Raw genomic sequence first — 24,561 nt, forward strand, 5'->3', positions numbered from 1 at the left:
TAAAGTTTTTAAAACCTTTTTTGATTTTTACTTGCACAAAAATAAAATTGATGCATCACAAAAAATGTTTTGCTTAGCATAGAATTTAATGAATTCAGCAAAATTTCCAGAAGCTAAATTTTTTGTCATTCTTATTTTCTTCTCAATAATTCCTATCTTGCAACAAGTTCCTGTTGATAAATTGCTTTTAACACAACCATACACACGGGATAAGATGATATAAGTTTAAACACCTGAGTTTTCAGCATGTATACCTAATGAAATACGAGGCAATCCGTATAACAGCATGACTCAGGATTTAGTAAATTTTAGATCAAATTTAGCTATTTCCAGGGTTTTAAGAGACACCCTATATCTAGGGACACGCAGAAGGGGAATAGCTTTCTTAGTCACCCAGAACTCAGTAACAAATATACATATTTCTTTAAAAGAAACCAGTGAAAGGCTCTAGTACTGGCAGTTTCTTAATTTTTTTTGACAATCTTAGTACTGAAAGTTTTTTATTTGGTTTCTTAAATTTCGTGGTTCAACCTTTGGCTAATTGCACGCCTGTATTTGGTAAACATTGAATAATTTAAAAGTTTAAGAGTTTTAAACTTCTAATAAAGAGAAAACTTAAAGAGCTAAATAGAAAGAGCGAAAATTATATAGGGTCTTTTCAGCGAAATGATATTTGTATGAATTCAACTGTATTTTCTACTGTAGAAAATTAGAGGCGAAACAAAAGTAACGTTCACTTACGCAAGTAGGTGAGACAAAATAAACAGTTACTTACACAGGTATGCGAGACAAAAGAGACGTTTACTTACACAGGTAGGCGAGACAAAAGAAACGTTTACTTACACAGGTAGGCGAGACAAACGTTTACTTACACAGGCAGGTCGTATTCTTTCGCCAAAGCAACCTAAGGTTTTAAAAATCGTGATTAAGAACTGGAGTAGTTGGTACACACCTCAAATTTTCTTCATTTTCCCTGATAGTCTAAAAGAACTATGTTGGAAAGACATATCATTTACTTCCCTGAAACACAAGGATTTCGCAGGTTAATCAACCTTAGAAGAATATATACTGATAAAAACTCAGAACAAGAATATATGTATATCAAAAACCAATACTGCGCAGGTTTTAGTTATATTTCTCCAAGAGGAGAACGTTAGGCTTTTCTTGATATTTCCTAATTTGCTGGATGCCTTGTGGAAGTACAACTTCAACTCAGTTGCACGCGTGCGGTGACAGGGTGGCAATGTCTTGATATGAAACCAACAAGTATTGTACGATTTAAATTAGTATTTATTCGAAGCACGAACCATATACAAATTTCGCGATTTTCTTCTCATTTGGGCTTCATTCAATAATAAGCTATTTCTCATCCTTGTTAAAGCTTCATAATCAGATATTATTCGTTTTTGGAGGAAAAAAATTGCACACATGGCATAATTTCTGTGTTTTGGCGCTTTCATGTTTGGCATTGACGGCACATATTATATACGACACAGCGTATGGTTTGTGACGGTTTCGACGCGTCACGGTTTATTTTTAAAACACCTATATAACCCCATCCTTTAATTAAAGAAGCGACTCACTTGTTGTCGAAAAACATCTCTTTGAGATTCTTTATCCTCCAGTGAGTTGATATATCGTGGCGTAAAATCGAGACCGATCTAAAGAAGGTGTTGAAGAAATATTAACCACCAAAAGCCCCCTCTAAGTGGTGCGAGGTGATAAAATGATGTGGGTAGTGATGTGGGTGGGAGGAGTCATACGATGGTGTCAGGAGTAGTGGTAAAGATAATGGGAAGGCGGAATGCATAGGAAGTATAACCATGTGTGCTGCAAAGAAAAGTGATGCAGGACTCCCCATCGAAAGAATTCAATTCAGCAACATTTTAAGTAGACCTGCCACATGAAACTAGCTTACTAGTTGTTCGACATCACACTTAGCCTCGGAATCCGTCTGTGATATGTTTGCCCTATTACCTAGTTTTACCCCTACAAATAAACATACCTCGTTTTCGTGTTTTTTTCACGTTGACCTTATTTTACCTTATTAAAAGAAGTAATCTTCCTGCATTAAGTCAAATGACAAAAATGTCTGATCCAGAAGTTTGAAGTACTATCATATCAGACAATTAAGAATGACAGTCACCTGTAGCCGGGATACTCAGCTAAACTTTCACTAAATTTGAATTTCGCTCAAACAGTACTACAAGGGAGGGGGAGGATTACGGTGGGCTTATGTTGATTGGCTGGTGTGACTATTGATACAATTACGTTTGTAAATAACAGAAATAATATTGGTGCCGCCATATCTCGGACCTTCCCGGGTGATGAAATGGATTGTCCCATGATGCGAACGTTGCGGAAAGTGCAGCTAGCGCATTTTCGACGTCGGTTACTCGGTCTGCACGCCTGCAAAGTAAAATTTTTGCAGAGCACTAAAAAAATGTGATGCTCTTTACCCATTTAGAAAAAGAGCCAAAAAACGAGAAATTTCTTTTACATTATTCAAAGGAATGGAAGTACATAACTTTGTTTTACATTTAATGATACTCAATTCTGCTGTTATGTTATATCAAGTTTACTGAAATTCTACTTTCTTAAACAATCGATATTTCTGCTGTATTGTGGCGGTGTAAGAGCTCAAAGAATGCATTTGTCTTTACATTCGTTTTGTTTTCGTCACGTTTCGATGGTAATACGGCCTCGTGTAGGCTGAGCACGTCATTAAAAATAACCAATGAAATGCCGCAAAAAAGACACTAATAAATCCATTATTTAATGACACACAACAACGATTTAAAGCGTTTTTTTGTTCTGACACTACGATGTTAACATCAGAGACTCTCTTTTAATTTTATGGAAGTTCACTTACACTACAAGCTCTCAAAAATTGCAGCCACTCAAAAGATAACTATTTCGCGAATTTACGGTAACCATAGTTATGTCGCAAAAATACGGAAACCATATACACGTTGTTTTTTTAATAGAAAACACACATAAAAGGTTAAAGATACTTATAACTACTAACTCACAAAATATTGAGAACATTTATATACTATTAAACCATATAAAACCTTCACCTAGACAGACAGACAGACAGACAGACAGACAGACAGACAGACAGACAGACAGACAGACAGACAGACAGAAATTTTTAAGCTAGAAGCAAAAACAAAAAGCTGAAAAAAAGCAGGAAGATTTTTTTCCCGAAGGATGAATCAATTGTTATATAAAACTGTGATTTAAAAATTTTAACATTTTTATAATATATTCCCATATTCGCATTTAAAAAACAATCGAGACCATTTAGAGACGTTTTCCCAAATATTTTTCTTATTAACAGAAAACAAATCATTGCAATTAACTAATTTTGCTTAAAATCGTAAAAAATCCCTTCATAGTGCAGGACTTGGCTTGCGAAGTCTAAACAAACAAAATTTCTATTTTCAAAAAAAAAAAAAAGATTCGTGCGAAGATCAGATTTTAGCAAAATCACCGCAAGACATCCATGTAACATGCAACATTGATGACATCAATTTAGTTAAATGGAAAAACATCAACTGTAGCTTCGGAAGCGGCTGTCGGAGCGCGAAATTCGTCCCACGACACAAACATCCCGTCATATGGAGGATCCAGAAAGTATGCTGATTTAATTTCTTCTAAAGACAGATGTCTATTCCAGACGAAGAAATGAGTAAATTTTCCTTTAATGCCCTGATTACTGTTGTCCACCACGCAATCGCTACCACTCGGATCAGCATCGTTGCCAAGGACTATCATCATGCTGTGCATCTCAGGCCCAGGTACAGGTAGAGTCGATACAGTCTTAGAGTAAACTTCTTGTGCGTTCAAGTAGAGTTTAATACTTTTTGCAGAAGTGTCGTACAGGATTGTGATATGGTTCCATTTTCCAATATCTTGAGGTATGTTCTAAAAAATTATACTGCTATGTTAGTTACTTTCCCTTCTTCGATTAAAAACGTAAATTTAAAGTACTGTTAGTATTCAATCATAGTGCGAAGCAAAGTTTGATGGCCGTTTGATGGCCGAACGCGCAATATTGAAGATAAAATGTAAGGTAGCATTTTAAGCAGATGTGGTCACAAAGAGGCAAATCTCAAGGCAGAAATTTAAAAAAGATGGCGGCGTTTTAGCGGTGAAAGAAACAAGGTTTATAAACAAAACATAATTAGCAAAAACGAAGTTAGAAAGACATTTATTTGAAAGTAAGCTACCGTTAATGATTGATTAAATGCCATCTTCTAATTAAACACCCACTTTGATTAAACGTCCCATATGGAAGTTGATTTTGTAAATACACTCCCCTCTTAATTAAACACCCCTTTCGAATTAACGCATTTTCCAGGCTCGCTTCGCGCAACTTGTTACCACTAAGCCAATGGACGAGACGCATGGGATGACATGGTTTGAAATACAACCGTTGATGTTCAAGGTACAAAATAAGTTTGTCTGAAAACTACTGCACACGACAAATGCATAGTAAGTGTTTGCTTCGCTGCAAACTAGACGGGTCAATTTAAACCTTTTATAGTGTTTAGGGGTGAAACGAGAAGCAAAAACCCTTGACAAGGAATTTAAAAATCGATGTGTCGTACATACATCTGGAAATGCATCAATCAGAGTACAGTATGCTTAAGTTAAAGCTGTTTTCCATTTAAAAAAAATTTTCTGCGGAACGGAACAGACAAGAACAGAAGAGGAAATTTTCTGCTGGGAATTTTTACACACTGCGTAATCCTTATAAAATAAATCATAAATTAAATGAACGAAAAGAAAGATAGTTGAACTTGATTCAACTTTTCCCGAAACGGATCGGAAAGGAAAACTTTCCACTCACATTGTGTAACCATTTGCAGTACGCATGCTCAGAAGCTCTTCTGTTCCTGTTCGTGCTGTTCCGCGGAAAATTTTTTTAAAGTGAAAAACAGCCTTTGTGTTTAAATTGTCATGTTTTTGGCTTCAAAAGAACAAGAATAGGAAGGTTTACACGGTATAGAAATATTATTGTGTATAATTTTTGCTCTCAATAAAACACACGATTCACCAAGGCTAAGCGATAGGTTTAAAAAACTCCCCTGCGCCTGAAAATGCTCCTAAACGCCACGCTTATAAAATAAACATATCTGAAAAATTCTGTACCGTGTTGTCCACTATGAGCGACCTTTCATCGATCAAGATCTTGTAAGTGTAACCCTGTGCCAAGAAGATTTCGTTGCAGCTGAATATGGAAGGAAGAAAGGCGACCACCAATGGGAGGGAATACTTGAAGACAGCACTGGAAGTCAACATGATAAAAAAAGAAAAGGAGAGCTTGGTTGGTATCGTTGATGTGTTTTTCACTAGAATCGGCACCTTGGTTGTACGCTGTGCAAGTGTCGCTGTAAATGCCGCATCTAAAAGTAAAAGAAATTTGCCGATAAGTCATTCAAAATGATTCATTCCTTTATAACGTAATCAATATTACAAGGGTTTGTTTTTTTATAAGCAACTCCATTTTTTATTAGCAAAATTCTGACTTCAACCTAAAGTTGCTAAAAATTTGCCTGACGTAATATTCAAAATTTGGTTTAGGACCTTGTTGCTCTACTGAACTTGCTATTACAATCTTCCTGGCCTCTATGAAATCAAAAGTGATAGTTAAAGCTTTATTTTTCGACATGTTTAGCAATGGTAAATTATTGTCAAAACTAACAAGTTTTTGGTATTGTTGAACAAAAAACGCGAGTGTTTAGCAGATTATTTGTTTCCTAGATTTTAGCAATATAATAACTTTCTATCCGATGAACATCCAACAACTAGTGGAATGCCACAGGGGTCAATTTTTATGTTCTACGATGGGCTTTCTACCATTGCGAAACATTCAAAAAAGGCTTGAATATCATTTAAACTCTCATATCTGACATGAACTGTATATTTAGTATAGAGTCTTCTCAATACTTTTTCACTAGCTGTGTTTCTTCTTCACCTTTACCCATAGTTTTTACTGAACATTATATGTAGACAATTTTAATACCGTTATATATATATTTTTTCTCAAGGACCCATGTTGTTAACAGATTTGCATAAATTCCTAAAATGGCTATCCTTGTAAAATATCTATTCAAAATAAAAATTTCTGATGTCTAATGATGGGTGATTCGGTCACAACTTGATAATACTATTTTGAGATTTTAAGTCACCTAATACCAGCACTTCAGAAGCACATTTGTTTCATACTTTTAAATAATGGTTGGATGTAAGAGTAGCTATTATATATATACATTTACGTCTGTTGTAGCTGGCTAGCATTCTGCCCTCTAAATGATAATGCAAAATACCCTATGTTGCCAATTATGCTGTCTCACGGAACAGGGTCCTATTTCTCATTAAGAAAGTTTGCAGATTTTCATTTTTTTTTTATAAAATAAATAAAAATTATCTAGCAAAAAGTAAAATTTACAGTGAAGTACTTGCAATTATAGAATTTTGTTGTAAAAGAAATCCAATGAAGCGCTTAGTATTTTGTTGTGAAAGAAATCCAATGAAGCGCTTATACAGCATTTAAGATTCAATACCTCTTTTAAAAACTAACGTTCCCCAGGCTAATATTAAAACCTATTGTCACTTTGCCAAAGCAAATACAGTTGTTTAGTTAATTATGAATGGCACCAGGTTCAGCAAATAGTGCAGAACACAAAAATAACTTTCTCACAACTTTACTATTTATACAACATGAAGTTTAGATTGGATATTTAGCACTATGCTTTAGAAGCACATTCCCAATTTCTAAGAGCTAGATAAAACATTTGATTTCATGCCTGGAAATGTTTTACGTTTATATCACCAAAATGGTTGCGTGTTTGGAATTATTTGGAATTTTTCTTCTAATAATATTGAAAGTCTGTTCTTTCTCCTAATTGTGGTAATCTTATAAACAACTCCTCTATATTTAATTTATCTTTGATTCAACACATCTGTATGCAACCTTATTAACCGTCTGGATTTTTCAAGCGGGCAATAAGGGTTTTTAGGCATTCTGATTGGTTCAGCGCTCTTGACGACGGGCCGATATTTTGAGGTATTGCCCGTCGTCAAGAAAAATGGTAGCTCAAATTGTAAACAAGCACGAACAAAAATATTTAAGAAGCATTGGAAATGATTATATATCTAACTCCTGCAATACATTTATCGATAAAATATATTCATAGAATAGAAAGAATAACAATGTCAACAGTTAAAATAACTAGATTCAGCAACATTTTGTCTGGATGCTTCTTCAACATGGCTAGATAACTACTAGCTACATTGTCCATAAAAAACGATGATCTGATATCCAGTTTTATAAAAATACTAAGTAAAACACGACGTCTCCTCTCATTTTTAACTCGTTCCTTCTGATTTTTGGGTATTCAGTCAATATAACTCGTTGAAGTCCATGTTATAGCTAGCTAGCTAGTTAAAAAAATTCCTTTAATATTAGTTGTAACTATATTTTAGGGTAAGTCTAAAAGTTCACAGGAGTAGCACCACGAGTGACCACGAGTAACACAACGAGTGTGCGGTACAGCCCGCGGTAATCGGTTATTATTGTATTAATTTTGTACATACTAACAATATATGTCCACATGGGGTTGCAATGAACAATGAATTTATGAAACTGTGATGTAATTATCTTTTTAAGTTTTGACTTTTACCCAGCTAAATCTCCGTCTTGTCATTTTATAGTTATTCTGGATATTTAGCAAAAAGTATAACATTTAAATTTGACTCATTTCACTTAGTACCAAAAAAAGCTAACTTAATCCTATGTAGCTATAGGATATATAAACTCCCTGTTCAACAACGTCAAAGTTGTGCTCTTTTTGTAAACATTCGCCAGAGGTAAGTACCCAATTTTTACGTGTGTAATCTTACGAATGTAATTAAACTGCCCTGTACAAAGTGCCCTGTACTTAATTTCCCCCCAAAAAATAAAATAAATAACACCACAAAACAAAGAAACCGTCCTTTACTATTCTGCATAACTTATACCGAGATCTTGGTGCGATATATAGCGAAATAAATTGTCTTAAAGGATTTCGGCTTTAAATTTTTGAAATGTTATTATTTTTGTTAAATAAGCCTTTTGTAGGTTGCTTGATGATTATCGAGCCTTTAGTTGTTTAGCTGTTACGACAAATTTTGCACGGGCTGACGATTAGTAGCAAATATAAGAACTAAAAGTACTAATTGTTTTTTGCTGAGTCAAAAATTATAAAACTATGAGTTTTTCGTCAAAATGGTCAAATGGTCAAAATCACGGAAAAGCGTCTTCCCGGAATTTAATCTGGTTAATAAGAATGCTGAGACTAAATATTTTGTTTCCAGTCTGAATTCTCTCATACATTACAAGAAGAAAATAATATGATTGTTACAAATCTTACCAATTGTGCAATTTGGTCCAACGAAACCTACTTTGTCACATATACATGCACCAGCCCGACAACGTTTACCAGAAGGGCATACAGGGCAGGGCACTGGGGTCGTCACAGTAGTTGAATCACTAGTAAATGGAGATAGTCCTTTAAGTCCAGCATTCAAAACACTGGCGTGGAAATCATTCCATGTAAACAAAGCACCATCCAAATTGGGATTGTGATTGTATGCCTCTTTAATTTCATCAACAGAGATTGATCGGGTCCAGAGAAAAAACTCGGTGTAATCCGCAAGTACACCTTGCTGCTCATTATTGACGGCGCAGCTCCCTGAATCTAAATCAACATCGTTGCCTAAAGTGACCTGGATACTTGTCATAGGTATAGGGAACTCGGCAAGATTTGAATCTATTGTTTTTTTCAGCAAGGCATTTTCATAAACATAAACCTTTTTGTTCGCTACGTCCCACATCAGCGCGACATGTCTCCACGTTCCGAAGTCTTCTTCAATACTCTAAAATGGAAATAGATCTAAAAATTTACCTCGTAAAATGAACGAAAAAATATACAACTGATTACTATTGCTGATTACTATTTTAATTTCTAATTTCATTGCCATCGCTACTTTATGTTACAAATGCACGAAATAACAGTACCAAAAATATGTAAGATGGGAGAAAACGTAATTTTTTTTTGCGTAAGAGAGCCTGGCCTTGTAACATTGCTATTTGACTTTTGGAGAGTTCTGTAATATTGCTATTTGACTTTTGGAGAGTTCTGTAACACAGCAACTTGATTTTGGACAGCCATTTGACTTTTTTGGAGAGTTCTATAAGCTTTATGCTACTCAGAGTTTCATAACACCCTAAAATCAAATAAAGCATCCACCGAGTATATTCCAAAAACATTCCTAAAAACTAGTTGTTTAGCTAATGAAAAAATTCACGGGTTCAAGGGTCCTCAAAATTGTTCGCAGACATATTTCCCACAGCGAAATTTCGTGCATGTTTTTTTCCTGTTAACATAAAATAATTAAATTACTTTGTAAAGGAAGTAAGCGAGATAAAGCTACGCGTGAACATTTTTTAAACAGAATACGACTATTATTAAAAATCTACAGGACTAGTCGGTTACCCGCGAAAAAATCTACAGGACGCACGTCCTTTATATATCGCATTTCGTGTTTTTGGAACACGACTTTTTTCTTGCACACAAACAAATAAGGGTATTATTGAAAAAAAGGTTATTCCAACTTACGGTTTCTTTTTCATCCAGGTGCGAAGAGCTACGTGGTCCCATATATCCAAGGGTTTTGTAATTTTTGTTTTGCGTCAAGTTGATGTCGTTACAGACGGATGGAGGTAGAAAAGAGATCACAACAAAATAGGAATAGTTAATGATTGCGTTGGCTTTTACCTTCAACCAAAGCGCAAACGAAAGATGTGTTGGTGTTTTGTCGACAGGTTTAATGATCACGGGTACGCTTGTTGTCCTGGATGATATGATCATCGAAAACCCCGTGGCTGAAATATTTAAGTTGATAGAATGTACTGAACTAAATATATACAACAACCCTGTTTTATCCCGTTACATCAATGGACCTTCGTCAAACATAGAAATTTAGGCTGAATAGTAGTAATACTCGGAAAAAAAAAAGGCTGAACATTGGTAATACGCTAAAAAACAAGAGCTAAACATTGGTAACACTCGAAAACAAAGAATTAATATTAGTAACACTCAAAAAACAAAGACTGAATATTAGTAATACTTGGAAAAAACAAAGGCTGAACACTGGTAAAGCTTGGTTCTCTTGGTTCTTGGTTCTCTTGGTTTAATGTGAGAAAGAACGAAAAATAAAAATAGAAAGAAAGTCTTGTTATTATTACTACTTTGAAGAAGACGACGTAGCCTGGAAAGAAATGAATTAACAAAATTACGAAAAAGAAAACGGCTTTGGGTCAGAAAGGCAGAAAAAATCTTTCACCCTGAACACCAACTCTTCTCCTTCTTTTTCAAACGTCATTTTTTTAATTTTGTCAGCCATTTTAGTTTTGAAAATGACCTTTCACAACAAAATACTACTATTTTTAACACGAATAAATCGATTTGAGCATGATTTATGTCGGCTTCCTTTGAAGGTTGCTGAAAGTGAGCTTATCTCACTGTTAGCCGAAAAAAAAATATCAAAAAATTTGGATTTTAAAAATCGGCTAACGATGAGCTAACGAAGAGTTCAGCTGTGATCTAAGCAGGTACTTTTACGTTCACACTATAGGCTAAGGTCTTAGCGCGTCATGCGCACTATGGTTAACTCATTGTTAGCCCATAGTGAGAACCAAGCTTTAATATGTTTTTTGATTGGGTGTCCCTAATCTCCAGTGGATTCGAAGTATTGTATGTAGAGAAAGGATGTTGTGTGGGTACAGGGATGACCTAAGAAACAAGGGCTTCATCAGACGCACAGGCCTTGTTTCTTATACCGCTTTCTGCTCGGGTAGTGAAATTACACATTACAGGTGCCTTTCACCTACCAATTAATTTACCCATAAAATCACGTGACTTAGTCTTCTTTAGCAACAAGACAGCACATTTTTTCCCTTTCCTTTTTCACCTCGCTAATAATGGTTCGTGGTTTGTTATCAATCACTAACCAAATCTGTTAAGCATGGCCAACAAACAAATCGAGAAAGAATTATATAGAGGTAACCCTTTCGTTATTAACAGACCCTTCATAATGACCGACCGCTTACGCCAGGTCGGGTTGTTTTGATTCTATCACGGATCAATTTCACTACCCGAGCAAAAAGTGGTATAAGAAACAAGGCCTGTGCGTCTGATGAAGCCCTTGTTTCTTGGGTCATCCCTTTACCCACTTCGAATCCTCCACTGGAGAGTAGGGACACCCAATCAAAAAACAATATTGGAAAACTCGAAAAAACAAAGAATAAATATTGTTAACACTCGAAAAACAAAGGATAAATCTATATTACAATACCCGTATCCGTCTTCTATATTATAATACCCGTATACGTCTGTCAGGCAAAATGATACCTCATAGCGAGACGTGCGTAATGCGGTATAAAAAAGACGGTCGAACCCGTGGATTTTTCCACGGGCCATCGACTAGTATTGACAACATTCGAAAAGACAAAGAATGATACTGATAAACTTAAAACAAAGATTAGATATACATGAAACACCTAAGGCGTGCATCAATCATTAATTTCCAATGAAATAGAAATATTTCGCGAATATTAATATTCGCAAATCAGTTACGTCGAGATACTTCGCGAATGAGCCAATTTAAGGTATTTTTGAAGATTTGTATATCATAAAATTGCCAGAATTTGACACAGTTTTCCGCTAAATCCTTACAAAAGGTGGTGGCAAAAAATAAACAAACAAAGGAATAAATAAAAATTAGCACTAAACAATTAAAGCATGCAAAAAACGTCATACCTGTGCTATTTAGATTACCACCACCACTACCATTACCACCTCCACCACTACCACTACCACCTCCACCACCACCACTAATACTTCCTGTAGTAGGAGCGACAGTGGGCGGCTAAAGAGAATTATTCCTTTGTCAAAACGTACACTTGGTGAGTAATACACGTCACCCCACTAAATAATTTTCTATTTTTTTCCACCTAGGAAATTTTTATGTTTTGTACGGACGCATTTACTACACATTTTGCAAAATAAAATCTAACGCCTAACGCATTACAAAGTATGCTTACATTAGTACATTAAAGAAGAATTGAGATCAAAATTGACTTTTTTTTATTTTTTATTATAATTTCACTCATACCATAAAAACAAAAATGTTCCCAAAACATTATGCAATTTTATTTATTTTTGAGGGAGATATGAGGTTGCAATGTCATTCGACAATGACATCACAAGTACGAGAGCCGCTGAAACGCATAAAACACAAAGTCGAATGTTTATATTGAAAGAGTGTAGCACGACAGAAGGATGTTTGAAATATTGTTGATTTCTTATACTTAATGCGTTTACTTAGATTTGTCTTTCACTTAACATTTGTACTTTTTATTTGTATATTTTTAATATATCTTCTGAATCAAGGCATTAGGATTTTTCTTACTAACTCGAGCGAATAAATTAAGAAAGGATAAATATCTGTCCTATGCCACTTGTTTATCATATTTATTATGTGTCTTTCAGACCTAATAATATTTCAATTGTGGACGTAAAATGCCAAGTTGTATATATTATATCGACGGTGTCTCATGAAAGAAGTTTCCAGAACGGATATATTGAGGCATAATGTGTCAAAGTCGCGATGTTTTGTTATGCATCCAGAATCAAGTTTATCACTGAGTAAAGTGTCATACTCAGCAGCATTTACATTCTATAAATGTCGGCATTATCGTAAAAAACATACATTTCACCAATGCAGATTTTCTGTCCTACTTGATTTAAACTCGTTTTTATATTCGCTATCGTCACTGCTAGAAGAAAACTTTCTTTTCTTCAGTTCTTCTTTGCTATATTCGGGCTCATCAAAATATCCATACAAATAATCTTTATTACTAGCAACAGAACTATCAGAGCTATCTTCGCAAATATTATGAAACTATGTCGCCGTCTGAGAACGTCATCGCTGAATGAATGTTTATACCTGCGGCTAGAAACCTCGCACCTCGAAGTCTCGCACTAGTGACGTCACATTTTTGATCACGTGACCTTGCAAAAATGCTAATTTATGGTTATATATAAAAATCTAAGAGTTTTTATGTACATTCAGGAAGATAAAACGCTCATTTTAAGCTAAGGTTGTTTTTTGACCTCAATTCTCCTTTAAAAATTCCCTGCAAACAAGCAAAATAACTTACCGCAGGAACATATTCTGTGACTCTTGACAAACTTTCTGACAGACAATCCTCACATGTCTAAATAAAAAAAAGACTACCTCCCTAAAAGCTGATTACAAACTAAAACGGAAAAATGGGCCAAAGGAGAAGAGCAGAAAAAAACTACAAGAGAAGAAACAGGAGCAACAAGACGAAAGCAAAAAAAAGTACAAATTAAAACAGAAAGGGATAAAAAGAGAATTGATAAAAAAAAATTGCATCGGAAAAAATGCTGCAAAAAGAAGAAAGAAAAAGTAATACAAAGGATTAAAATATGGAACTGAAAATCTAACAAGAAAAAAAAAAGAAAAGAAACCATTTTTCAGTTGCAGGTTTGGTTAGCAGACGTCTGAACATGAGTTCGCTGCTTATCGGCTTGAGCTTCTTTTTGTTGTATATCGCATCGTTTACTTTAAGGTAAAAATTTTTCCAGAGATAATGTCGCGAATTTTGCCCTAATTCGCGAAAATAAATACCAAGAAATTTACCAATAGTTCTTGGTTCGCGAAAATTATTTTCGCAAAATAAGCCTTTCAGTTTTCACTCACGAAAATTTCGAAATTAGCAATTTTACGAGCCTGTAGGAACATTTATACTACAACGTTCCAGTGTATAACAATTTAAAACGGTATGACCACAAGACAACACACGTTTGACAACATCGTCATCAACAGCATCACGTCAACGTCTTTGAAGTTCCACTAATCACTGCGCAACTCTCTTAAGCCACTTTCTGCTGATAACCAATTACATTATTCGAAACAATCAGGACTTTGTCCACCTAATAAAATCACAAACAACGCTTGTCTACTAGGAGGAGCGTGTGTCGTACAATGTAAACTCCTTGATGTCTACTATTTTATTGATGCGATATACAACAAGAAGAAACACAGATCGACGGCAGCAACCGACGGAAACAAACCAACAGCAGCAAAGCGTCAGCAACAAACCGACAGCAGGCAGCAAACTCATACTCTGACGTCTGCTGACCAAACTTACAATCAAAAAGAAAAGAGGAAAATGATTCAGTACAAAACAACAACAAAAACAGGTGAAACTTACTGTCAGTATCTCCACCGTTTCATTATTTGATGCAGAAGTTGAATAATCCTTTTTGATCAACACACAATTCTTTAATTCGTCTGTATGCTCATGCTCTCTAACGCCGATAACAAAACATTCCGGGTCGAGCTCGCACGTCATATAACAATCCGTGTATGTAAACACTTGGATTTCTCGAAGAATGTCTGTCTTGGCTATTTTGCGAGTTAAAAAACTGTTGTAGAGACCGACCGAAAATACGCGATGCACGCAAAATAATGCAACAAATATAACGCGAAACATAATTGCTAGAGCAAACGATTTTTTAAGTTTAACTAAAAAACCGCCCAACGTCTTCGTCTAAACACAATTAAGCAAAACTACATTAGTTACCTAGTGAGAAAAAAATATCGTTTTTTTACACTTTGATACCAGTCTTCGGGAAACAGATCACCTTTTGTTTATTTAAATAAACATAAAGGTATTGGAATCAAAGTTGGTTTGATTTAGCTTATTCAATATATATTGAAATAAATAACTTTTCAGAAGGCAATCTCCTTACCAGTCTATATATTTCCCTGTTCATTTAAATGCATGAATAAGAAGCTTAAGAGAGAGTTTGGTAGGGGGTAAAACATTTCGGAAGCGGAGTTTTAAAGCAAATTTTTTGTTTGAATACTTGTTATTAAAATGCACTCAGAATTGCATTTGCATTTGTTTAAAGGATACAGAATTTGAATCAGTTGATTGAAAAGGATTGAGAAATCTAAAGTAGCGCTGGTTCAATCATCCTATTTTAATATTTTTTTGCTTGATTTTCGTGGTGTCTGTTGTGAATTAAAGTTTTCTCTACAATCAAAAGCGTTTTAAACGTGTTACATATTAATATAATCAACACTTTAAGAAATATTATGATTCTGTAAAAATTGATAGACAAATTAATTATTAAAAAATTAACAAGAATAACATAAAATAACGAGAACCGTATCTTCAACCGGATTCGCAAGATATATCAGCCCTAAGGACTGATTTAGTCCAAAAAAAAAAATACTCCCCATTACATTGAAATATCAAAAACACATCAAATTTTTTTTAACTTCGCACTTTTTTTTATAAACAATCCTCAAAAATTGCCAAAGTCTTAAACAATTGTTAAACAATTCGCATGGTGTCGAATAAATGGTCGAATATTACATAATTTGTTTGTCAAATATTTCGTCAAATAACGAACGATTTCCATAATACGATTTAAGTCCTAAGCATAGTTTGTCAAAGATAAAACCATTGCAACTTTAACTTACAGTGACACTTAAATTGAATATTTTGCAAACGAATATTCAACAGTTTTTAACTTCTCTAATAACGAAAATAAAATACCGCGGAATGTCAACATCTGCCATTTGAAACGCCCGCTCGAATTGTTTCTCTGTTCCCTTTATCATTGACAATGTGATTGACTGTTATGTCTTGATAACATTAAAGTTGAAAACACAGCCAAACATGTAAACTGTCGACACGATAGCTAAGAGAATCAACTTTAGTAATAACGGGTTTTTTTTTATTTAACTACTGCGTCCTATACATGATTTGTTAGGAAGAAAACTGAAAAATTTCGTTGAGCTTGTAGAAAACTATATATATTTTCTAGTGTAGCTGAAAAAAGATATACAAGGTGTTATATTTAATAAATCTTTTTATCAACAGCTATTAAATTGAATAGTTCAAAATTCAGTTTTTATGCTATTGTCACAAGGAAACGCCTAAGTACGAAACACCTCATACCCATGCGCCCCCTTTATACAACCACATGCTAAGAAAGTGTCGGAATAAGAACCCTAAACTACACCCATAATGCTTTTTACGAGAACAGTTTATTATTTGATGAAATCGCATGCTCTGCAACACAATTATGTTACAAATAACCCTTTAAAAATGTTAGGAGAAGATTTGGACCATCGCTGAGAGTGGAAGCTTGTACGGAAACTAGGAACGCATCCATAAAGAGAGCACTTCATACGTCACAAGGACATCTCGATCAGCATTTTATTATATTTAATTTATTTTTCATACAGAAGAAATATGCTTTTGATCAAAGTTGAGTTTTAGTAAATGCTTCGATTTCCTTACTACTTGCAGTGTTTGGCGCTTCTAAGCCTCTTTCTGTTTCAAGTTTAGATCACACTGTATCTGACAGTTGACCATAGCGGACGTAGGCAGTGAACACAATTTAATATCTTGCCTGCATTTCATTTTTACAGACACTCTGAATACTTTTAGAATAGCTGTCCACTAAAGAATTTTTACTTCGCGAAAAATCTTTGCAAAAAATTTGGTGAGCACAACAGGTTACCTGTTAGCGTTCAGTAAAAAGGTTAAATTAACCTCAGAGTTTTAAAGTATACTAAAGAATTAGAAGTAAAACTAAAAGTTGCTTAAATTAAAATTCAGATGAGAACTTTATGAACTTTAGCACAATTAGAAGCCCTGTGAACGGTGCTACAGTAAATATTTATTAGAGTATGTGGTTATATTATGGTAAGTGATTTGACAATAATGGGTGATGGGTATGTTTCCAAAAAATTGCTGAGTATCCAACACAACGACCTACCTCACCAATTCCAACTAGAGAGTCATGGTGCTTTCGGATAAATTGTTTCACAGGTTCAAAATCCTAAAATAAAAAAAACAGGAAATAACTGACCAGATGCCGAACAACTAATTATTAGACTTAGCCTAAAATCTTACTACTTTAAGAGAAGCCCCTCTTTCAAGAGGCACAAATCTACCCTTTTTAAGTAGATGATGGACACGAACCCGTATAATATATCAAAAAGAAGTCTCATGGGTGTCAATAACCTCTGGAAGATATCACAGTCATCAGGAGACACCCTACAACACATTCATGAGCAGATATCCTGGAACACAGTCATAAGCTAGTAACCTGGAACACAGTCATACATACTCTTAAATCTTAAAAAAGGGTTAAACATCTGCAAAAAAAAGTTATACCTCTAACGTTACACTTCTGTTACCAAGCTGAAAAATCAGAAAAGTATTGATCAGAAAGACATGTTAAATAAACCAAATTTATATTGAGTACTGATGACATATTTGCTTGCAAAATTTAAACACGCATTTTGTTTCTCTACTTCCTTACAAAACAAAAAATAACAGTTTCACCTGCACTGGATGAACGCCTATACAAGGATAGACGAAATCTTTGTAGCTGTAAAAAAAATAAAAGTTGTAAATCAAAACACAGGAATTGTTAAATTATTACTGTTCGGTAAAATCAGAAAATTAAAAACTAGTTCACTAACTTTTGTGACAAGAACAAAACGTTGTTGAAATCAGCAGGAAACTCACACACTGCGATGATAGCTTTAACTCCTATCTGCAGAGATTATGTAAATAAAAACTAAACAACAACTAAAAAGGACAACGACAACAATGAAAACAATGGCAAAAACAACGACATCAACAACGAAAACAACAATAACAACAACAACAACAACATCAACAACGACAACAACAACACAAGATTCAACAACAATAACATCGACAACGAAAACAACGACAACAACATTAACAATAACAACATCAGCACAAACAATAACAACAATAACAAAAAAAATAACGACAACGAATGACAAAAACGACGAGGACGGGGAATGACAACGACGACATGACAAGAACAAGGCTTCAATTTCACAATACCTGCTTCGCTGCTTCAATTAAGGCATCTCGATCCTAAATAAAATATGTTAAAATACATTCTTAGAAAAGTTACGGACCAAATAATATGAACTAACATAGTCTCCCACGGAAAAAAAATAGATGAATTGTTTAAACTGTTTCGGAAATATTTCCACAAGTAAACTAGCAAATTTGCGAAAATTGTGTTCTTTTAAGGAGAAACATGGTTGCCACAAAAAACACTACGATGAATTATTTCCCAACGAGAAAAAGTTTTTATTACATTTTTTTCACCAAAATATCTCATTGATGTTATACCAGTGAAATTATATTTTGCATAATAAATTTTCGCGAATGTCTGATTGTCTTTACAGAACAGTAAAAAAGTCTGAAGTGTACTTAGTGTACAAAAAACTTAACAAATAAATACTTTTTAACTTTCAAACTTGTTTTATTTTTTTCTTAATTAATAAACCATGGCTGTTATTTTAACCATTAAAAAACAAGTTTGGCAAAAACATTTTGTGCAAAAACTTTCATCTCAAAGAAAATGACTCAATAGTTAATGGCTCCTTGACTTTCTCTGACTGACATGATTTATTGTACGGTAAAGTATTTCGAATATTCCACGTGAGGAAACCATCATTACTCACGAAGCCAAACTTTTTCCACACTTCCGTCACAAAATTAATGCCTTATCTAAAGAAGGATTTTTTTAGATCTGCTACGAAATAAATTTTTCATGTTTAGTGGCAAATATTATCAACAATTAGATGATGTTGCTATGAGCTAGCCTCTTGGAACTGTGTAAGTCAATGCATCTTTATGAAATAAGTGATTGAGTCCTAACATATTTCAATCCTCTTTATCATTGGAGATTTTTTCATTTTTTTTTTTTACATGTGATGTCGAAAGTTGCTTACTTAAAAAACATAAATTTTGGTAAGAAAACTGATAAGGGTGACTTAATCTTTCTCAGATTTAAATGGGAAAGTCATTAAAAAAAAAAAGAATTTCTTTATTCATGAAATGTTAGCACACATAAACATACTTCAGGTTAAATTCAGAGAATTTGTCTTGAATAATAAGACCACGGTTAAATTTTCTTATGTAATCCTCATCTGATAGGTTAAAGTATATAGTAGTAGGTGTCTGATAGCTTAAAAACATAAATTAGATTTTTGAAAACAGGGACAATCAAGAAAATAATTAATGGATGTATTTTTGTGAGAAAATAAGATAAACAATGACTGTGGAATTCATAGGTGGTTAATAAAAAAAAATATTTTTCTAATTTTTGTATGAATAACATTTTGACTGCAACAAAAATTCAAAACAAACACGTCACGAAATTTTTACTTCGACATAACAGAAGATTTCAATTTACATCCACAAAAATGAATAATTTAGCTTGCCTTTCACTTCACTACATGCACTAATAATATTTTCAGTTGTATATAAAGTGCAGATAAAAAATTCATGAAATTTGTAATTTTCTTATCCTTGCTTAATAAACAACTGAAACCCATTAATATATATAATTAGTGGTTCAATGTAAATAAATTTGGAAAATAAATTGACCAATTAATAAATTGGTGTTTTAGCTAGCTTGGAGATGAAATTAATACTCCACACCACAGTTAAAAAACAGCATAAACACCTAAGAAAATACTTACTTAATTTATATAGCAACAATAAAATATACAGCGCTATACCTCGTCAAATTCACCAGCTGACAAGTGACAATGTCCATCAATCATTTGGTCTCTTCTCAAATATCTTGCCGTGCTGATAAAACCTCTTGCTGCTTTCAACATATAATTTAACTTAAATCGAAAACAGTGGAAAGATACATTGTAAGAACCCAAATATTAGTTACTTCATAAAAAAAGAAAGAATGAAAAAAGCATTTGTAAACGCGGCAAGTGCAGTTCACTAAAACAATCCCTTTTTGGCCGATAAGGACTTTTTGCAATTTTTTTCTCACTGCATTAAGTCTGTAGGTACATCAAAAGATTTAAATCTTTATAAGCCTTTTGATGCACAAAAAGCTTCTTTCGTGTGGAAAAGGAAACAATCCTCTTTTGACGAATAATACGGACTTTTAATATTTTTACCACAATTTTTTTCATATAAACCAACACTTTTCATTAACTTTTTGAGTCCTATTCCAAAGTATGATAAACTTAAGGGATTCGGTGATTCTAAATAATATTTATATCAAAATAAATTAAAAAATTAATTAATTTAGTGCTAGTGTCTATAATCTTATTCAAATTATTTAAAGTAACTTTTTACATGGTTTAGACAGACTTTGAACAGAAAAAATGCCTAAGATTCCCTAAAATATTCGCCATAAATTGACCTAAGTTTGTCTGAGTCACTGCATCATTTCAAGTATATTTTTCATAAGTGAAAATAAAAAAAAATATATAAATGAACGAAACTTAACCTAAACATGCCTAATAAATTTTATTTTTAAACAGTACAAAATCCTTGAAGTTGCTGTGAATGCATCTCGGTTGGTTTGCTCACAAATCAGTCAAGTAGTCACAAAACAACGTTACTACAACACAGACAGGCTTTATTATTATTTGTATTATAACCTTACCTTCTATAAGATGCTGATTATAGAAAAGTGACAATAGAAAGGATTTAAATAACATTAGGTCTACTGTAAAGGAACAAGTAGGATTTTTAAAATTTGCTTTTTACAAAAAATTTAACCCAACATTTTTTTTATTCTTATATCATTTAAAAGTGTATTAAAAAACCTTTCCGAAGATATAAAACACATTTGGATTTTTTTTTATTTTTTTTTATTGGAAAAGATAAAAAAAGAGTTAAAAAAACACATACACATTTCACTGAAACGACCTTATTTACAAAACTACTTTGTTCCCAGTTTCAATTGCACATGATTTTGAATCGTGATGCACGTGTGTAAAGGTTTTTTGTGTTTTTTCTATAACAGCCTCGATTTATAGTTACGTTCATTTTTTACAAAGTGTGTTTCATTGCTTCAAACTTTGAATTTATGATGTATATATCTTGGGCAACTAGTGCAAAACAAAAAATACCTTCCTTGAGTATAATAACTTACTTGAAATATATAACGAAAGAAGTGAAAAAATTGTTTTACCATAAAAAAGATCGGCTTTTCTTTGATTCAGAAAAATATTTTGATTTTTTCAACTACATTTCGTTTACGGCAGCCTTTTAAATAAAATAAAATGAAAATAACAAACACAAATCTGTAACATGAATTCGAAATTAAAAAATATATTTCAGAATACAACGCTATCTTTTTTTGTCACTATACACAGCTCCTTCTGTTTCAAGTTTTTTCTTTATCAGGTCTTTTGTTCGTTTACTACCAAAATATTTCACCCAAGCCTTTGGGCAAGTTTCTTCAAACTTTTTAAAATCTATTTTGCATTGTTCTTTATCTTCATTATTTTTTTCTAAACACTTAAAATATACATCTCGTGCATTCCAACAGGTTTTTCGTTCTTCTGCGTTTAAAGCACGTTCCATAGTGTATTATTTCATTACCAAAACCAAATGATATTTCTAAATTAGACCTAAAAATTTGGAAGGATTGTGATATGAAATAAAACAAAATCTTTCAGCAAATTTTTATCAACACTGCATTGCAGTATGAGTGACACCAAATAACTCTTACTTTTTATTACCCTAAACTTTCTTTCTTTGTCCTTTAAACCTTTTGTAATAGTCCCTTATAAAAATTATCAGGTAACTCATTTTCAGGTTGTGCAACATGTGAAGAATCTTATGCCCTGCTACATCTCATAACTGTAATGCATGCGATTTATTAACTTATAACATTTTGCATAAATAAATTCAAATCCCCTTAACTGAAATGATTTGGACAGGGAATTAGTAAAGAAAAACCTGAAGTGGCAAACAACTTTTAATATTTGTTGGAGGTTTATTTCAACATTTAAATATATATATCAATACTCCTCCTAGGCTGATAACAATTCGTTTGTTAATAAACATGCATAAGTACAAATATGTTAAGTAGTTATATGCCCCATGTTGTGTTTTTATATCTAAACTTAGGAACACATGTAGTTATATGCACCATGTTGTGTTTTTATATCTAAACTTAGGAATACATGTAGTTATATGCCCCATGTTGTGTTTTTATATCTAAACTTAGGAACACATAAGGTAAAAACATAAACAAACAAGATATGTAAGATAGTCATTAAAAAATGGCATTTTGCAGAAAAATTAAAATGAGTTAAGTTTATATATAATGTTTCTTTTCTTCAAACATAACGTTGCGCATTCCTTTGGAGTTTTGTTGAGGTCTCGATCATCCAGAAAATTTGTAAAGTACAAAATTACTCAATTATTCAAATTACGAAGAGTGATGTGATTTGGATCGACGAGCATCTCCCATCGTTTCTAAAATATGAGATGTATAAAATATAGCTTTAAAAAACATTTTTTGTGCTGTTATATACAAGTTTGGCAAGCAGGAGACTTCATGAGCAGCAAGTTCCGTGAGCATAAGTTTTGCAAGCAGATATTTTGGGAGCAGAAAGTTTAGCGATCAGAAAGTTTAATGAGCAGAAAATTTTATGACCAAAAAGTTTTGTGACTAGAGTCTCAGGATTTTGGACTCTTATTGCGCAAGGTTATGTTTTAGAACATTCCATCAGAAAATAATAAGATAATTCTTGATTCGCAAATATTTTTTTAACTTATTTTTTTTTATTCCTTTTTTCGTCTCTGTTCAATAAGCATCACTATCTAACACTCCACTCTTTCAAACGTCTGAATCACAGTAAAAGTGTTGCTGAGTAAGAAGAAGTTATTGAAAGAGATGATTAACTTGTTTTGTTTTATTTGAATTTATCTTTAACAACCTAAAAACGCATCAACGTTGGAGTTTCTTTTCCTGCAATTTTATTTTATCAAGAAAGTTTGTTCACCCAAAAATGAAAAAAAAAAGAAGCAAAAATTGCAAAAAAACATGATAGGTAAAAGTTTCTTTTACCTCGCAAAACATTCTGCTTGTGAAAGTTTCTGCCCGCGAAAGTAAGTCAACTAGCTGTTAGAGCATAAAAAATTTCTTATAAGCAGAATGAAAAATATTTTGAGAATCTAGTTACCAGTTCCATTTTAATTTGAACAGCACTTGGAAGGGATTTCTGAACGTAGTCCAAAAATAAATCTACTTTGTAACCAGTCAAGTCAGAAATCTGAAAGCAAAAAAATTAATATCTATAAACCGAATTCTTTGATATTAAAATATTGTTTTGATTCTGGGCTGAGAAATATTTATAAATACTATTTCATATTTTATTTGAGAGCAATCAGTTTGCCAGATTTGTTCTTGGTATTGTTATATGTTCTTGCTTTTCAAGACCTTTTTAAGTAAAGATTCAAGTAAATAGCATTGGACTGAGGCTAAGACTTTAACTACTACTGAAGCATATTCAAAGTAAATATCACATTAAAATTATACATATACAGCATGGTGTATGCAATGGTTTCTGAAAAGGGAAACAGTCTTGAGATCAAACTTTTAAACTAAAAACTCATTATAAAGCTGCAAGCCCAGTGTTATTCTTTCAGTCATGTTTGAATAAAGTATTCAAAGACCTGTATGTTTACCCAGCAAAATCTGACATGTTGCAGGCTTGCCGGCAGGAATTTAAGAGGCCGGGGATGGAGTAATTTCAGCTTATTGTTTTTTGTTAGTAAATACACCTTTATAATCGAAGTTTGAATGAACTTCCTCAAAGATCAAAATTAAAACATGAAACGTAATAAAGTATTTTAAACTCTAAAAAAAATTATTTTAATTCAAACATTTTAGTTAGCCATCATTATCACAAAAAATGGTTTCAAGAATACTTACCTCAATGACACGTTGATACTGTTTAAAGTTATACTCAACTTCCTTTTGCAAACCGTCCCCAACACGTTTAGCACGATAGCTTTCCTCGTGCGCAGGCATTGGAAAGCTAAAGAGAAAAAAAATTAAACACATATTCACTAAATCCTGTTGATATACACCATTTATGTTCTTTACCTCTTTGTTAGGTTAATGTCAGTCATTTTTGCAGCTTTTTTTACGAAGTGAAAAAAATTTTCCAGAACAGCCTCATCTGTGCCAGATAATGTTATTAAAAATTTTGGATACAATAATGGATCTTCTTCTTCTTCGACGACCTGAAAATAAAAGAAATAACATGAATTTTAACTAAAAAAATCAAAAAAAAAATCCGGTAAAAATTCATTTTATGGCCGGTAGCTAAATTTCACCACAGTCTTATCTTTCGTTTTTAATGCTTGATAAAGTTGAACCACATAACCTAGGGTTCTCAAGATTTTTAATGGTTGCTGTCATGAAAACATCAATGAGGATATTCTGCTTGGTAAATTACTGTGGCATATGTGGCATATCCTGGCTGTGATTAAAAGGGGTGTTTGTAAACAAACAACAGTTAATAGTGAAGAAATTAATTAAAAGCAAAAATTTGTAGAAA

General features: G+C 33.2%; 3 protein-coding genes across 4 annotated transcripts in view; all 3 read right to left on the bottom strand.

The window, feature by feature from the left end:
• Positions 1–1,678: 1,678 nt before the first annotated feature.
• Positions 1,679–21,148, bottom strand: LOC130656351 (uncharacterized). Of its 2 annotated transcripts, XM_057459188.1 has the most exons (13): positions 19,747–21,148; positions 18,053–18,085; positions 17,656–17,729; positions 17,516–17,561; positions 17,345–17,371; positions 16,944–17,006; positions 14,357–14,695; positions 13,277–13,333; positions 11,874–11,982; positions 9,672–9,937; positions 8,424–8,928; positions 5,161–5,414; positions 1,681–3,930 (listed from the first exon to the last, which is right to left on the bottom strand). In XM_057459188.1, exons 1-13 carry the CDS (start codon positions 19,846–19,848, stop codon positions 3,538–3,540), a joined length of 2,268 nt encoding a protein of 755 aa, XP_057315171.1. In that variant the 5' UTR covers positions 19,849–21,148; the 3' UTR covers positions 1,681–3,537. The 2 variants fall into 2 exon arrangements, with proteins under 2 accessions (XP_057315172.1, XP_057315171.1); XM_057459189.1 differs by lacking the exon at positions 17,656–17,729 and having other exon boundaries at positions 1,679–3,930; positions 19,747–19,852.
• A 138-nt stretch (positions 21,149–21,286) lies between these two features.
• LOC130656357 (cytochrome c oxidase assembly factor 6 homolog) lies at positions 21,287–21,666 on the bottom strand. The gene has a single exon (XM_057459194.1). The coding sequence runs from the start codon at positions 21,566–21,568 to the stop codon at positions 21,332–21,334; it is 237 nt and encodes a 78-aa protein (XP_057315177.1). The 5' UTR covers positions 21,569–21,666; the 3' UTR covers positions 21,287–21,331.
• Positions 21,667–22,254: 588 nt separating this feature from the next.
• LOC130656355 (28S ribosomal protein S10, mitochondrial-like) overlaps positions 22,255–24,561 on the bottom strand; it is a 55,513-nt gene continuing 53,206 nt past the window's right edge. The window contains exons 4-7 of the mRNA XM_057459192.1: positions 24,105–24,244; positions 23,931–24,036; positions 23,179–23,268; positions 22,255–22,468 (exon numbers count right to left, since the gene is read on the bottom strand). Of these exons, the coding sequence (XP_057315175.1) occupies positions 22,409–22,468; positions 23,179–23,268; positions 23,931–24,036; positions 24,105–24,244 (396 nt within the window). The 3' untranslated portion in view covers positions 22,255–22,408. The remainder of the gene's footprint in view (positions 22,469–23,178; positions 23,269–23,930; positions 24,037–24,104; positions 24,245–24,561) is intronic.

The sequence above is a fragment of the Hydractinia symbiolongicarpus genome, chromosome 9 (assembly GCF_029227915.1).
Source record: "Hydractinia symbiolongicarpus strain clone_291-10 chromosome 9, HSymV2.1, whole genome shotgun sequence".
Classification (NCBI taxonomy): domain Eukaryota; kingdom Metazoa; phylum Cnidaria; class Hydrozoa; order Anthoathecata; family Hydractiniidae; genus Hydractinia; species Hydractinia symbiolongicarpus.

What these genes read in the sequence shown, in the direction of transcription:
- LOC130656357 (XM_057459194.1), bottom strand. Translation starts at nt 21,568, where the DNA reads ATGGAACGTGCTTTAAACGCAGAAGAACGAAAAACCTGTTGGAATGCA.
- LOC130656351 (XM_057459188.1), bottom strand. Translation starts at nt 19,848, where the DNA reads ATGTTGAAAGCAGCAAGAGGTTTTATCAGCACGGCAAGATATTTGAGA. An exon ending in CAGCTGGTGAATTTGACGAG is followed by an intron (nt 18,086 to 19,746) that starts GTATAGCGCTGT and finishes TATTTTATTTAG; the next exon opens with GATCGAGATGCCTTAATTGA. An exon ending in AAACGGTGGAGATACTGACA is followed by an intron (nt 13,334 to 14,356) that starts GTAAGTTTCACC and finishes TTTTTTATTTAG; the next exon opens with ACATGTGAGGATTGTCTGTC.